Genomic DNA, 17,434 nt, shown 5'->3' with positions numbered 1-17,434 from the left:
TATATCACTTTTTAAGAAAATTGTTAAGAGAAATATATTGCCCTTTAAATGCTTATAAACCCTGAGCCATTTATTATACTTTCAGGAATTTATCCTAAGGAATTAATTGATCAGGTGGCTAGATAGTTATGTACAAGGATATTTTAATGCATTCTTAGTAATTTTTATTGAATTTGCTATGCCAGGTAAATGCTTTTATTACTTCAAATGTACCTTTGTATTCAACATTCAACAGCGCTGGAAGGTGAGTACTATTGTCCTCCCTGGGTTTAGACGAGAATATTGAGACTCAGCACTTTAGATGCTTGTGTTAGGTCCTAAATGTCACAGCACTTGTGGTTTTTGTTCACCACAGGTTTACCCAACTCCAGAGGCCAAGCTCCTAACACTCTGAGCACTAAACTAGTAAAGGGCCTGAATTTCATGAGGTTTCTTTTTTTTTTTTAAGATCTCCAAAGTTATGTTTTCTTATCATGGATTTCTATTTCTTATCAGCGAAAGGAAACCTAACAATAATCTGTTGTGTAACACAGAGGAAGTTATTTAACCTTCCTAAACTTTAGGAACTTGTCTATAAAATAAGAATAAAAATTCCTAACACTTAAGATTGCTATACAGTCTAATTGAGAAAAAAAATCTGTACTATATCTATTTTAGTGCTTCACACAAAGTTAATGCAGTGGTTAACTATAAATTATTATCACGATTCTTCTTTTTCCATACTTAATATATTATATTTTTATTTTATGAATTTGTTTGTTTGTTTGTTTGTTTGTTTGGAGTTTTTTTGGTACCAGGGATCAAACTCGGGACCTTGCGCTTGCAAGGCAGGCGCTGTAACCACTGAGCTAAATCCCCGGACCCCCTTTTTATTTTTTTATTTTGAGACATTCTAAATTGCCCAGTCTAGCCTGGCACTTGTTATCCTCCTACCTCAGCCACTCGAGTAGCTGAGATTACAAGTACCTGGCTTGGAAAGAGCTTTCATATAGTAAAGTTATTTCAACTTCTTTCAAGTTACATGCTAGAAATCACAGTTATCTGCCATCATATAGATAGATATAGAGATATGTGATATATAGATAGATAGGTAGATAGATTTTTGTTTTTTGGTTTTTTTCTTTTGTACTGGGGATTGAACTCAGGACCTTGTGCTTGGTAGGCAGGCATGGCGCCACTGAGCTAAATCCCCAGCCCTGCTGTTTTTTGTTTTTTTTGTTGTTGTTGTGGTTTTTGGGTTTTTTTGTACTGGGGATTGAATTCAGGACCTTGTGCTTTCGAGGCAGGCAGTGGCAGCACTGAGCTAAATCCCTGGCCCTATTTTTTGTTTTTTGAGACAAGGTCTCACTTTGTAGTTCAGGCTGGCCGTGAACTTAACTGTGTAGCCCAGGATGGCCTTAAACTCCAAGTGATCTTTCTGCCTCAGCCTCCTGAGTACTAGGATTACAGGCATGTGCCACCCACGCCCAGCGAATATATAGATTTTAAAATAAATTTATTTATTTATTTGTATTTAGGGGAAGCAAAAAAATGAAAAGTGCCAGGTCGGAGGGTCCATTACCCAGGTGCTGGAGGAAGTTCCTGTTCCAGAGTCTGGGAAGGCGCCAGAACTGTTAAATGCCTAAGAATTTATGTTATTCCTTTGCTTAGAGGCACTTTTAATATAAGATACTGGAAGGGACCTGAAAAAGATAAGATTTTTATTGTTGTTGTTGTTTTTTTTTTTTTGGTACCAGGGACTGAAAGGATAAGATTTTAAAATGAAATTTTACCTAAAGATTTATTTATTTATTTGTTTGTTTGTTTGTTTGTTTATTTATTTTGTACCAAGGATCGAACCCAGGACCTTATGCTTGCAAAGCAGGCGATGGAACCACTGAGCTAAATCCCTGGCCCTAGATTTATTTGTCTTTTAATAAAATGCTTTTATTACTTCAAAAGTACCTTTGACTGAAAACAAATTCAAAAAATATTTGAAGTTGTATATTTGTACATTAAATTTACGGAAAATTCTTGGTATATAATTTAATTGGCAAAGGCAATTTATTATTTAGGATTATTAACCAAATCATTCTTCTTTTTCTGGGTTTTTTGATTGGTTGGTTGTGGTTGGTTGGTTGGTTTTGATGGGCTCTTCTTGCTTTGTAGTTGAGGCTGGCCTTGAACTCTCAATGAGCCTTTTGCCTCAGCCTCCCAAGTGCCTGGATTACATTTTTTGCAGGGGTGGTATGGGTGGAATACTGGGGGTTGAACCCAGGGTTTCATACATGCAAGGCAAGCATTCTATCACTGAGCTACATCCCTGACACTGTTCCTTTTTTGTTGTTGTTGGTTTGTTTTCTTTTTGATACCAAGGATTGAACTCAGGTCCTTGCATCTGCAAAGCAGGCAGCGAAAACCACTGAGCTAAATCCCTGGCTCTTTATTGTTGTTTTTTAAACAGACCAGGTCTCACAGAATTGCAGGGCTGCCCTCAAACTTGCAACTCTACATAGTCTCAATATGTAGTCTAGACTAGCCTTGAACTCACTGTGTAGCCTAGGCTGTCCTTGAATTTGTGGTGATCCTCCTGTCTCAGCCTCCCAAGTGCTGGGATTACAGGTGTGTGTTACCAGGCCCAGCCTTTATTTTTGAGACAGGAGCTTGCTAAATTGCACAAATGAAATTTGAACTGTGATTGCCCTGCCTCAGTTGCCCTCAATGGTAGATTTACAGGGATGTACCCAGGCTACCTTGCCCAGCTTGTAAACTGACTTTTTAGAACAGTTGAGCCGAGCACACACCTATAATCCCAGCACAGGGATTCATAGGAGAATTGCTGTGAGTTAGAGGTCAGCCTGAACCACAAAATGAGACCCTGTCTCAAAAAAACAAAACAGAACAAAACATAAAAATCATGTTAAAAATAAGAAATAAATCCATTGTAAAGCTTACTCCTTTCATAATTTACGAGAAAAGTTTTTTGAGCCAAATCAGTCAGTTTGCCAGCTCATCATGTAATTTTTGTTGTAACAGAAATAGAAATTATAAGATGAAACCCAGGCATTGTGCCATACACCTATAATCACAGCACTCAGAAGGCTGAGGGAGGCGGATTATAGTGAGTTCAAAGCCAGTTTGAGCTACATGGTGAGTCCAGGGCCAGCCTAAACTACTGTGAGACCCCAGCTTAAAAAACTTAAAAAAAAAAAAGAAGTATAAGATGAAATGAAAATTGATTAATTGAATTAAATATTTTGCCATATGATTCAATGAAAGTTCATAGCTTAATTGAACAAAAAAATTTTTCCCAGTAATGGGGATGGAACCCAGGGCCTTGTACATGCTAATTTGTGCTCTGCCTTTGACCTATATCCTCAGCTCCCAAATATTTGATAGTACCAAAAAATGCTTGATTTTTTTCTTTTTTAATAATTTTTCTCTAGAAACTTAAAAAAAATTTTAATTTTATTTTATCCCATTCCCCCCTCCCCTCTCTATGTATAAAAGCTTTGTTTCCATTTTTCCCTTCTATTTTCACTTTTTTTCCTTGTCCCTTCCTTCCTTTCTCCCTCTATCCTCCCGCTCCCCTTCCCATTTGAACATTTTCTTCCCATTCCCCAATATCTGTTATACATTTTCATCCTTATTTCCACTTTCAGTTTCTCACACTCAGCCACCTTCTCTTTGACAAAGGAGCCAAACGCCTTCACTGGAAGAAAGATAGCCTCTTTAATAAGTGGTGCTAGAGGGGCCAGGGATTTAGCTCAGTGGTTCCTATGCCTGCCTCGAAAGCACAAAGTTCTAAGTTTGATCCCCGGTATTGGCAGAGGGGTAAATAAATAAATAAATAAATGGTGCTGGGAAAACTGGCTTTCTACATACCAGAGAATAAATCTAGACTCATATCTTTCACCATGCACAAACCTAAAATTGAAATGGATCAAAGATCTAAATATTAAAACAGAAATACTAAATCTGCTGGAAAAGAGAATAGATAGAATGCTTGAGGACATAGGAGTAGGCAAAGACTTTATGAACAAAACCCAGACCACATGGGAAATACTACAAAGAATCACCAGCTTGGGCCTCATCTTACTGAGAAGCTTTTGCACAGAGAGAGAAACCAACAGAGTGGTGGTTTTCCATGCTGTGGTCAAAGAATTTTACCAGCTATTCATCAGACCAAGGACTATTATCTAGACTATGTAAAGAACTCAGACCCCCCCCCCCCAGATTTAAAGACCTGATCCAAAAATGGGCATCTGAAATGAAAAGAAACTTCTCAGATGAAGAATTAGAAATGGCAAATAAATATAATGAAGAAATGTTCAACATCACTGGTCATTTGAGAGATGCAAATGAAAACAACACAGAGATTCCATCTTCAGAAAGAATGGCTTTTATCAAGAAATCAACGAGTAACAGCTGGGTGTGGTGGCACATGCCTATAACCCCAGCAATCAGGGGGCTGAGGCAGGAGGATCCCCATGGAGACCAACCTGGGCTGCATAGTGAGTTCAAGGCCAGCCCGAATTACATAGCGAGACCTTGTTTGAAAAAAAAAAAAATAATCAGCCAATAACAAATGCTGACAGGCCGGAGGAGAAAAAGGAACCCTTCTCTACTGTTGGTGGCAGTGTAGACTGGTGCAACCACTGTGGAAATCAGTGTGGAGATTCCTCAAAAAACTAAAACTAGAAATTCCATTTGATCCAGCTATTTTCTTTTTTTTTCTTTTTTTTTTGGTACCAGGGATTGAACTTAGGGCCTTGCCCTTGCGAGGCAGGCGCCAGAACCACTGAACTAAATCCCCGGCCCGATCCAGCTATTTTCTTTCTTGGTATCTTCACGAAAGAAAAGCATCATACTGCAGTGATATATGCACACTTTTTCCCAACAACCACTACCAACTCAGGACCACTGTAAACTAAAACCTCAGCTTATGTCTTTAAAGTCTGTCCAGGCAGCATGGATCCAGGCCACAAATCCACCAGGAAGCCCAGCTTGTGCTTATTAATTCTCATGGAGAATTATTTTCCTTCACCCAGCATCAAAATTTGTGGAAGGAGATTTCCTTTGCTCTGGAGGTGTTAAGATAAAACTTATTAACTTAAAGTTACTATATTGGCCACAATTCTTTGGATGTATTCAAGAGAATTGAAAAAATAGATCCACAAAACCTTGTACACAAATACTTATAGGAGCACTATTCATAATATTTTAAAAGTGCAAACAATCCATATGTTCATCAGCTGATGAATGGATAAAGAAAAGGTGGCATATCCTTGGGATAGAATGTTACTAAGCTAAGCGTGATGGCACACACCTGTAATCCCAGCAGTTGGGAGGCTGAGGCAGGAGGATCACTGCACATTGCACACCATCCTGGGCTACACAGTGAGTTCAAGCCCAGCTTGAACTACATAGCAAGACTATCTCAAAAAAAAAAAAAAAAAAAAAAGAATGTTATTTTGTATGAAAAGGCATGAAGTACTGAAACTGAATACAACATGGGTTAACCGCGGAAAGCAGTATGCTGAATGAAAAGAAGCAAGACTATTACAGCAGCACAATTCACATTACCTCTAGATAGGCTCCGGAGACACCCTAGTTGCCCATCAGTGAACAAATGGATGAAGAAAATGTGGCATAGATACACAGTGGAATTTTATTCAGCCATAAAGGATGAATTCACATCATTTATAGGAAAATGGATGTATCTTGAGACCATGATGTTAAGTGAAATAAGTCAGACATAGAAGGTTAAATATCACATGATTTCTGCCATGGATGTAGCTTAGTGGCGCTGTGCCTGCCTGGCAAGCACAAGGTCCTGATTTTGATCCCCAGTAAGAGGGAAAAAAAAAGCAAAAAAGAGAAAAATCACATGATTTCAGATTTCTCTCATATGAGAAACTCAATTATAATTAAAGAATAAACCCAATTACATTAAAGAGTAAAATAAAGGCAAAAAAGAAAAAAAAAAGAGTAAAATAAAGGCAAACTTTCTGGAACAGTGGAAAGAGGAGGGTAGGCAAGAGCAAAAAGGAGACTGCACATGATCAACATAGGTCTATTTATATGTACCAATATCGATTTTTTTTTAAAAAAGCAAGACTCAAAGAGCAAATAGAATAGGCAAAACTTTAGGAGCAGAAAATAGATTAGTGGTCACCAGGTGGTGAGTGTAGGAGTGAGTCAGAACAACTGCTATCATGTACACTTTTTTTTTTTTGGGGGGGGGAATGGGCTCTCATTTTGTATTCCAGGCTGGCCTTGAACTCAGTGTGCCCCAAGCTGGCCTCAAACTTGGGACAGTCCTTTTGCCTCATCCTCCCAAGTGCTGGGATTACAGGTGTGCACCACCATGCCTGGCCACATTTTCTTTAGGTTATGAAAGTATTCTAGTTTAGGTAATGGTGATCAATAAATAACCTTGTGATTATTTTAAGAAAACAACAAATTGTACATGTTAAATATGTGAATTTTATGGTATATGAACCATGGCTCCTTGGAGAATGATACAGGCAGGAGATGTACAAGATGAGCATAGAATATCTTGTCACACCATAGAGTAACAAAATAAGGAAACAAGATGGAATACTAATAACACATTAAGGCAGTATTGATCTCAATTTAAAAATCTAGGGACTTTGTATTGTTTGGGAGAAGAATACTATTAATTCACTTTATAAATTTATGGTGCTCATTAACATTTTTGTCAACTACTGAAAGAAAGAGTGTTTAATTTCCAAGCCAGAAGAGGGGAAGAAAAATGAATGTTGTTCATAATAGAGTGCCTGCCTAGCATGTATGAGCCCTGAGTTCTATCTTCAGCATTGCAAAATAAAAAAATTTGGAGGGCCCAGGCTATAGCTCAGTGGCACTGCACCTGCCTAGCAAGCACAAGGTCCTGAGTTTGATTCCTGGTACCAGAAAAAAAAATTTTTTTTTAAAAAGAAAAACTGAGAAGGTGACACATAGAAGCAGTAAAATGAGGTAATAGATCTAAACCCAAATATATCATTTCTGGTAATTCTATTAATAGAATATTATTCTGTTAATAGAATATAATATTAAATTTTATGAAGTTGAAGATTTCCAGCCTAGTGAAGAAAACCTAGTACATATTGTTCACGTAAAACCCATCCCTTATTACAGAAAAATTGAGAGTAAAAGAATGGAAAAGGTAGGCTTGGGAAATCAGTCTGTACTCTTTTTTTTTTAGAGGGCACAAAGAATTTATTTCTTTCTCTTTTCAGGTTAAAGAAAAAAGAATTTAGTTTAGAAGAAATATATACCAACAAAAATTATAAGTCTCCTCCTGCAAATAGGTAGGTATATGTGGCTGGGAAATGACAGATAGGGAAGAATTGTGCAATTGTTGATGTAAATCTAGTCCTTTCCCTTTAAAAGGAGTATATGTTCAGTTCTACAAATATTGGGTCTTCGGTATAACCAGAATTGGTGTTTTTAACTGCCAGCACCTGAATAGAATAGCGATAGCATTACAAAAACCATGTGCATGAGGTTCTGTGGACACAGAAAATCTCATTTTAGTTTGTATTTGTTTTTACCAAATATCCTGGCTAGCTTCTTTTAGAGTGATAGTCACTGATCCTCAAATATGATTCCAAACCAAAATACAGAAAACAATTCACTTGGTCACCTGTAGGTCTGAATTCAGTTCAAATTGATGACATTTATTAAATACCTGTTTTGTCAAGAATGTAGCAAGAGTTCTAAGATTTTTATCCTAGGATTTTATTTTTGCAACATTGCTAAATAATAGGAAAGGGTTGGAAACAACCTAAAGTATCTATTTCTGGAGTTCTCATTAAATTTTGATTCATCCTCATAAAAGAATACACTATGTAGGGCCAGGGACTTAGCTCAGTGGTTCCGGCGCCTGTCTCGCAAGCGCGAGGTCCCAAGTTTGATCCCTGGTACCAAAAACAAAATTTAATTTAACTCAATTAAAAAAAAAGAATACACTATGTAGCCATTAAATCTATCAGAAACCTTTGTACAAATTGGAACAAGCTTATAGGTTATTGATAGGTCAGAGAAGCCCACTATATAGGACAGTGTATATAGTTTGCTACTATTTGAGATACATACCACGAGCTTAAATTGTAGGCCAAATCCAGCCAGAAACTTTGTTTGTTTGCTGCTTTAAGTGTTTGTTGTGGTAAGGGGGTTAATCCATGGGCCTTGATAGTGCTAAGCTACATCTTAAGCGCTTCTAATTTTATTTTGAAACTTGCAGTCCTCCTGCCTTTCTTTTCCAGATAGCTAGGATTATAGGCCCAAACCACCACACCTGGAATGTTTTTTTTTTGGTTTTCGAGACAGAGTCTTGCTATGTTCCCTAGGCTAGCCTTGAACTCTTGATCTTTCCACGTTAGCCTCCCTAGTAGCTGGGATTATAGGCATTCACCTGGTTTTAATGTGTTACCCCTGCTGATCCTGAACTCCTGGGCTCAGGGGACCCACCTACTTAATTTTTGCAAGTAGCTAGAATTATAGGCATATGCCACCATGTCTGGCTTTCCTTTTTATTTTGGTTTTGGTTATCTTTTATTTTTATGTCCTATTTTTAAGCTCATAGTGGTTTTTACACATTTGGTTGTATGTATTTTTTTTTTTAAGGGCAGAGGGGGAAATAATTATACTAAGGACCCATGTGGCTCAAAAATTTAAAACATTTACTATCTTTTCTGTAAAGAGCCAATCCATAATAATGTTATTTACATATGTCTGTAATTCAGTGACTTTGAAGAGGAGACACACAAAAATATGTTACTAGTATTGCTTATGGTGGTGGTGGTGGCAGCAGGGATAGTGTTACTTCTGCTCTATACCCTTCATCCAATTTGGATTTTTTCAATTTGTACACAGAAACATATTTCATTAACAGTTGAGTAAGGACTTATTAATGCAAGTAGCTTTGGGACCCTGTTGACTCAAAGTGTTGGTGAGCTATGTGAGTCAGTCTGTTATGATTTTGTTTTGTGCTCCAACCTCAGGTGTTTAGAGACCATCTTTGAGGAACCCAAGGAACGAAATGGTACACTAATCTCAATCAGCCAACAAAAAAGGAAGCGAGTTCTAGAATTTCAGGATTTTACAGTCCCACGAAAGAGGAGAGCTCGAGGTAAAGTCAAGTTGGGTGGCAGCTTTACCAGGGCACAGAAGGCAGCTCTGCAGAGTCGAGAACTGGATGCTCTTTTGATACAGAAACTGATGGAACTGGAGACCTTCTTTGCCAAAGAAGAGGAACAGGAGCAGTCATCAGGCTGTTGAGAAGCAATTTGATTGGAGGTCTCGATCTTGGATCTTTCTAGACTTCCCGGAAAGAGGTTGCCTAATTTTGCCCTATTCCCAAACTACTTAAGATGCCCAGTCCAAGAATTTTTACCCATTTCAAGGTGCAGCCTTTTAAGGAGCTGGTGATGGAGGGTCCTATGTTTCTACTGCTGAGTATTGAACCTCAGGAATGCTCTCTTTCTCCTGGAAATGGTTCTGAATGACGTCTGGCCACCCCTTCCCTATCTCTGCCATCCTCAGGAGGAAGAACCCACCTATGTATCTTACGCAACACTAAAATTCCAAGGACTCACAGCGTTTGCACGTCCACGTGAAAGTTCTGCTTTGTTTACGGTGGTGCTAGACCAAGATTACTTAGAAACATGGTCCAGGGAAGGGGACCTGGTGTCCTGTCTTGTGTGGAACAACCAGCTCATTTTGGTAGTGGAGAAAAAAATGAGCTGTTGTATTTTCTAATTCTTTGAGTCTGTCTACCCAAAACTGTTAATGTGAGTGTGTGTGTGTGTGTGTGTGTGTGTGTGTGTGTGTGTTTGTGTGTGTGTGTGGCTGGCTTTTCCCCATTGTTTTCTCCCCTCTGTGACTATGGGTCACTAGTGCCAGAGGAGCCCATCCAGGCCCCAATCAAAGTAAGTTGCACTTTCTAATGTTGTGATGTTGATTCTTTTCATTTTATTTCTTTTTTCTGTGTGTGTGTGTGTGTGTGTGTGTGTGTGCGCGCGCGCGTGTGTGTGTGTTACTGCTGCATGTTTGGGGCCTTTAAATGTGATTTTAAAACAATTTTTTTAAGACATTAAGGAGAAAGACAATACATGTCTTAAGAGAATACATGACAGGCATTCAACCCAGTTGATTGGTGATGGAAGATATATTTCCTATTTGTGTGTTTCAAGCAATCCCTCTCCATCTCTAACTTTTAGTGTAGTTCATTAGAGGGAGCACTTTTTTAAAATCTGGGTTCTTATTCCTGCCTATTAAGTACACATATTTATTTTAATGACATAATTAAGAACAGATTTCTCTCAGAATCACTTTTAAAATGCTAAGATTGAGTGTGGTTTTATCTGAAATGTTAGTGGTGGCAAAGTTGTGTACACCGGCTCGGATAGTGACAGAGGCCAACCTTAGAAGGTCCTCAGCTATTCAAGCAGCTTACTCCAGGAGTGAGGAGAAAGTTGGGGTAGCAGTGCAGACCCAGTGATGCATTCTTGGAGTGGGATCCCAAAATTCCACAGCCAGCCCTCTCTCAGAGTACCTCGTATACGCTGGTCCTGTGTCAAACCTACTGGAAGTATTGTTGAGTGCCCGAAATAGCTACATTTCTAGGTTTGTGTCTGCAGCAATCTGTGGGCAGCAGGATACTATGTAGGCAGCATCCCCGGAGGTCTCATTTCTTTCCCCCTGAATCCTTGTATGCCCTCGCCCCATTACTCCTCCTCTTCTTCCATTGTGGTTTCTTTTTTCTTTTTCCTCTCTCTCTTAAAGTAAGAGTTCAGAGTTAACATTCCTTGGCTGGTGAGCAAGGTGCTCAAGTCAGCCACAGGACACTGGTCACCTGTTCCCATCCTCCTAGGGGCCACCACCGTAAAGCAACTGATGATGAAACTGTCAAAGCTCCAGGGACAATTCCCAGTCTGTTAGAGAAGAGTGAGTGATGCCCTTTAGAATGCTGGCCAACTCTCCTAGGATTCTTTTGCTCCCCCATGTGTTGATGGGGAGATGGGGCGTGGGTAGGGGTCACTATGTGCCTTTCCTTTATAGGTTGATAGTCTGTGCCACACTGGAGCAGAAAAACACATAAGCAGGAAAAAAAGTGCCATGTTTATCTTCCAGGCTTGCCCCCTCAGACAGAGCATTTAGATAAATGAAATACACACTTGGTCAGCCACAGAGGGTTCTAAGGCCATGGCCCCATAGGGGAAAAAGAGCACCAGTTTCCTCACTGGCTCTGAATGATGCGGCCAGATTCTGCTGTTCTACATGCATTTTGCCCAGACCATGTGGATGCAACATGTTTCACCTCAGTATCTCTCCCTTCTTGGGACAGGATTCTTAGTACTTCTCTCTGTCATCTTGCTAAAGGAAATCAAATGGGTAATACATTGTACCCTTATACAAACATGTATAGAGAGCTCCTTCTAGACACTTTGCAAAGTAGCAGTGAGTTGACAGAGCCCTGTTTGCCTGCACCATTGCCAGTGTAGCCAAGGCAGCACTGGCAGCCAGGTCACCCAGCAGAGGCAAGTTGAGGTGGACACAGTGTGGTATTACCAACATGACAGACATGCAGTTGTAAACTCAGCCATTATAGTTGTGGTCCTTGAAAGGACTGGAGCATTGATTTGGAACATGGGCATCCAAGAGTGAAAGACTAGAGGAACAGAGACCTGGCTTCTTCTTCATCTTGGGAATGTAGAGGGGAAACTGCTCCAAGGCCAGCTTTGCCTGTTCTTGAAATTCGTGGCCTACCTACTGGTGAGGGTCTTTCTGCTCCAAAGTTGAGATGAGGTACTCATTGCAGACTTGAAATTATACTTATATGTAGTTGATAATCAGGTTCTAGCCACACTCAGCCACACCTGTCTTCACAGCCAGTTTTACCACTGACCTAGCCAGACTCAGGGCTGTCAGCAGTCCTCAGAACCTGTGGCCCCTGAGCCCACCACCTTCCCAAAGCTACAGGACGAGCATTTCATGGTGAGAGTTGGTACCATTTCTGAGAATGGGGACTTCTCACCCCAAGTGGTGGGACATTACCTTTAACTGCAACTAACCCAACCATAACTCACCTCCAGAAGTTACAGTGTTTTAGTGTTTATGGGAAAAGAGAGGAGAAATCTCAGGTCCAATCAGGGTTCTGCCCATCTCCTTTTCCATCTTTCAGTTTCTACCTGTAGTGGCCTCATAGCCCTCTGCATAGCCCTTTCTACCCTATTTTTCTTTCTTAGTCTTTCCAGCTTCATTTCTCCTTTAGTGTGAAGGTACCTCATCACTTGTTAAAATATTGTGTTCACTTTTCCTTACTGAACTATAGCTGAGAAGTGTGGTGGAAAGACATGTAACGTTTGCCTTACTCCGAGCCTGAAGAGCTCAGAAACTCATGCTGTGAATCCCAAAACTCAGTGCTCCTCCAAGAGCTGTGAAAATCATGATCCTTTGTCACAATTTTGCCTGAAAGGTTCTTGTGAGCACTAGAATCAACCTGAGGTCAATGTCAGACCCCACTCTGGGCATACTTGCCCGTGACTCCTCCCCTGCCCACAAGGCTAAGCAGAGCAGCAGCAAGTATGTAGGACTGTGGCAGCAGATTCAAGGCTGCAGTGCAGCCAGTGGTTGCAGGGCCATTGCTCCAACTCCAAGCTGGGATTCCATCTCATCATCTGTACCATGTACATTAAGATCCACAAAAGACCAACTTTTAGGCAATGATACTTTTGGCCCATTACTTGGGGAGGAGAGAAGTATGCAGTTGGTGCTTTCTTTAATACCCTCGTTTTTTGTTTTGTTTCTGTGAGCTTCTCCCTTGGAAAGGACCTCTTAAATAACCATATTGGGGGTGGCTGTATCCAAAGTATAAAGAATTGGGGGCTGAGGATTTGGCTCAGTGGTTCCAGCGTCTGCCTCCCAAGCGCAAGGTCCCAAGTTTGATCCCCGGTACCAAAAAAAAAAAAAAGAATTGGTACAGAGTGTCCTTGCCTGGATTCATGTAAGGAGTGGGCTCCTTGACTGAACTGAACTTCTGTATAAAGGTGGCTAAGGAGAAAGACTTTAATCTTACCTTTAAACACCTTAAGCAGCAAAAGCTATCTTGATGGTGAACTGAGGGGGTCTGACACAGCACCCTAAGATTTGATGCTTGTTAACTGTCTTTGCAAGGCCCCTGGTGGTGCTGAATTGGATTTGAATTCTCAATGAGAGACCTCCACATCTCCTTGAGCTGGGATCTGGGCCAGTGAATAGCTGCTTGAAGTGTTTCTATATTATCATGGTCAGTAGTTCAGTGAAATTTGTACATTTTTGCTAACATTGGCATACGCGGTGCCCCTGCAGTTCCTTTTTTGTTTGGTAGTTTGTGACTCTACAACGCCCACTGTTATGTGTGTTAATTTATGAAAATAAATTTTTTTGAAAACCTTTCAGATAACTCTAAAGGCTATTACTTTTGTTCTTATGGCTTGGTAATGAGTTAAAAGTTTACCTGCAATGTCAGGAGGTTTTTGGTTGTTTGTTTTTTAACAGAAATTCCAAAGTTATGTATCATAAGCATTATCCACTCCAAATTGGTCACTATTTTCTGAAAACTGTCTTGTGCTCAGAATATGTATAGAACTCCATCTTTTTTTAAAATTTTTTTTATAGAACTCCCATCTTTAAAGTGGCCTCCAGGGCTTGTAGTGGAGCTTTTAAAATGTACTCAGCAGCCAGGTGTGGTGCCGAATGCCTGTAATCCTAGCACCCCAGAGGCTGAGGCAGGATTTCCATGAGTTCAAGGCCAGCCTGGGCTATAGAGTGAGTTCAAGACCAGCCTGAACTACATAGCAAGACCCTGTCTCAAAAAAAACAAAAATAAAATAAACTCAGTGGTAGCCAATTGTCTCTTTTGCCAGAGAATCTGGAATGTAGAATCAGTCGTACTTCAGATCTGAATCATAACCAGTTAAATTGGGTCACTGGCCATGTATTTCAGATGTGACTTTTTTTCTTTTTTTTTTTTTCTTTTTGGTACCAGAAATCGAACTTGAGACCTTGTGCTTTCAAGGGAGGTGGTGGACCCACTGAGCTAAACCCCAGCCCTCAGATGTGACTTTTAAATGGCATGACTAGTTGGGCAAGAAAGTACATGCCTGTAATCCCAGCACTCAGAAGGCTGAGGCAGGAGGATCTCCATGAGTTTGAGGCTGGCCTGAGCTACATAGTTCAAGGCCAGCCTGAACTACACAACATATTTCACATACTATCAAAATATCTGGAATAAGCCTCACTTTCTGAAAAGACTGCTTGGGAGACAATAAATGCAGTGGGATACATTCACTCTTGGTGGTGGTGGTGGTGGTGGTGGTGGTGTTTGTTTTTTGAGACAAGGTCTCGCTGGGCAGTTCAGGCTGGCCTTGAGCTCACTGTGATCCTCCCGCCTTGGCCTCCTGAGTGCTGGGATTGCAGGCATCCACCACCATACCCAGCAAGAAGTATGATTCTTCCTGAGGATGTTCTTCCTCTGTCTAGAGCAAAAATACCCATTTTCTCTTCCTGTCTCAGGACTTGGGCAATGAGGAATTCTATCCACGTAGTGTTTGCTGTTTGGGAAGCATCCTGCCTAACCCAGTTACACTTCTGCTGTTTAAGTTCCATGATTGCTTGGGAAAGAGTCCTCACCTACACCTTTGTTGAGAAGCGATCACTAGTTATCAGGGCAGTAGCATTTTTCCTTAATACTTCCCACCCCAGAAGCAGCATTGGTGAGGCCTTCTGAGGGTAAGAGGCTGGCCCAAACTGATTTTAAGAATCCTCTCTTGGCACATCTAGGCCAGCTGCACGTGAGTTCAGGCCCATCTGTACAACATAAAACCTTGTCTCAAAAAAGTGAAAGGAAAAAAAAATCCTCTTGATGGTGATCAGCCCTATTCTGCTCATGGAAAACTCACTTCTGTAGTTTATTCCAGGACTTCTATTGACCACTGTAGAAAATCCCCAATTTGACTTCCAGGGTCATAGTTAACTTTTTCATAACATCTTTCTTGAACCTCCAGTGTCCCCTTGCTCCTCATGAATAGCTGATAACCTTCCTTTGCACTTCAGTAAGAAGCAATTTGAACAGAGCTTCCACAGGAACCCTGGCTGTTCTGAATAGACCAGGGAGGCCCCCACATTATGGTATGTGCACCTGTCCCTTTTGTCTGGAACACTCTTCCCTCACATTTCTGCGTGTTTCCCGTGGTCACTTCTCAGATCTCTTTCCCAGATAACTGCCTGAAAGTGTACCCCCTCCCATTCTCTAAGCCCCTTATATTTGTATGGCACACCACTTCCCCATCTGTGTTAATCACCGTAATGTAAGTTCCTTGAGATTTGGGACTTTTAGCCACTCTGAACCTTCCTCGACCCTCAGACATCTAGAAGTGTGCTTGATGTGTAGTTATTCACCACATAAACAGCATTTTGGTCAGTGATGGACCACATGTACAATGGTGACCTCATAAGATTAGAATAGAGCTGAAAAATACCTATGACCTACTGAGATCATCGCCATGGTAGTACAGTACATTACTCACAGGTTTGTGATGTTACAAACCTGTGCTACCAGTCTTTAAAAAGTGCAGCATATAAAATGTACAGTACATATTTGATAGTAATATAAATAACACATGTATTTACTTTTATAGTTATTAGAGTAATTACAAATTCAAGATGCTTACTCTAGAATATACACTGTGTTACAATGGCAGCAACCTCATTTATCTTAGTGCTTAGTGTATCAAGAGGCCACTTTTTGTGGTACTGGGGATTGAACCCAAGATCTTCCCACTGAGCTACATCCCCAGCCCTTTTTTGAATTTTTTGTTTAGAGATAGGGTTTCAGCAAGTTGACTTGTAAATTCTGCCTAGCCTACCTGAGTGCTGGGGTAACAGGAATGTGCCATCATGCCCAGCTATCACTTTATGTAAATATATATAATATTACTTTATATTATTATATATAATTTATAAATATAAATATATATAGGTGCTGGAGATTGAACCCAGAGCCTTCACCCTGAGCTACATCCCCAGCCCTTTTTAAATTTTTTAATTTTGAGACAGGGTCTCACTAAGTCACTAAATTGCCCCCGGGGTTGAACTCATGATCCTCCTTCCTTGGCTCCCAGAATGCTGGGATTACAGGCTCACTTTAACACTTTTAACTATACAACTCAGTGTCATTAGGTACATTCAGTGTCATGCAACCCTTACCACTACTGTCCAAACTTTTTCATTGGTCCAAATAAAAACTCAACAACTATCAGGCAGTAACTTTCATCCCACCATTCCTCCAGCTTCAGTAACCATCATTTCTATTTCCTGTCTCTAAGAATTTGCTTATTCTAGATACTCCATGTAAGTGGAATCATGTAACATTTGACCTTTCATATCTGGTTTATTTCACCTAGCATGTCTTTAAGATTCATCCCTGTTGTACCATGTGTCAGAATTAATTCCTTTTTAAGCCTGAGTAATATTCTATAATAGGTAGATACATTTTTTTATTCATTCATCCATTGATAGACACTTGGGTTGTTTCTACCTCTCGACTATTGTAGAAAAGGCTGAAATGAACACTGGTGTACAAGTATTTGTTCAACCCTCTGTTTTCAGTTTCTTTAGGTTTATGCCTAGAAATGGAATTGCTTGAATCAAGTAACTCTATGTTTACTTTTTTTTTTTGAGACAGGATCTCGTTATGTAGTTCAGGCCGGCCTTGTACTCGCTGGGTAGCCCAGGCTGGCCTTGGACTCACAGTGGTCCTCTCCATGCCCAGCCTCCCAAGTGCTAGGATTAAAGGCATGTACCGCCAGGCCTGGCTTGCCATTTTTAATTTTCTTGATTACAGCCATTTTGACAGGTGTGAAAATGGAAATTTGTCTTTTTTTCTTTTTCTCTTGTGTTTTATTTCTTTCTTTTTCTTTTCTTTTTTTTTTTTTTCTTTCGAGACAAGGTCTCACTATGTAGCCCAGGCTGTCCTTGAATTTGAGGTGATCTTCCTGTCTCAGCCTCCCAAATGCCAGGATTACAGGCATGTGCCACCACACATGGTGGAAAACTTTCTTTAAGAAGACTATTTACCCAAGTTGAAACAAGAATAGAAAACTTTTCTTTTTTGGTTTTTTGGGGGTTTTTTGGTACCAGGGATCAAACTCGGGTCCTTGGCCTCACGCAGCAGGTGGCAAAACCACTGAGCTAAATCCCCAGCCCTGTCTCTTTTGGTTTTCTGAAACAGGATCTCACCACATAGTGCAGGCTGGCCTTGAACTTACTATCTAGCCCAGGATGGCCATCAACTTGCAGAGATTTTCCTGCCTTAGTCCCAAGTGTTTGAATTACAGGTGTGCCAACAGGCCTGGCTAATAATAGAAAATTTTAAAATCCTATA

The 17,434-nt window shown here is 40.3% G+C and overlaps 1 protein-coding gene across 1 annotated transcript in view; it reads left to right on the top strand.

Moving 5' to 3' along the window:
* Positions 1-16,324, top strand: part of Prr14l (proline rich 14 like) — a 66,085-nt gene extending 49,761 nt beyond the window's left edge. Inside the window, 2 exon segments of the mRNA XM_021257249.2 lie at positions 7,245-7,316; positions 9,012-16,324. Coding sequence (XP_021112908.2) covers positions 7,245-7,316; positions 9,012-9,288 — 349 coding nt within the window. The 3' untranslated portion in view covers positions 9,289-16,324.
* Positions 16,325-17,434: the final 1,110 nt, after the last annotated feature.

The sequence above is a fragment of the Heterocephalus glaber genome, unplaced genomic scaffold (genome assembly GCF_053883595.1).
Source record: "Heterocephalus glaber isolate CG9 unplaced genomic scaffold, H.glaber_assembly_v1.0 deba00001687, whole genome shotgun sequence".
Taxonomy (NCBI): domain Eukaryota; kingdom Metazoa; phylum Chordata; class Mammalia; order Rodentia; family Bathyergidae; genus Heterocephalus; species Heterocephalus glaber.
This window is presented reverse-complemented; position numbering and strand designations above follow the sequence as displayed.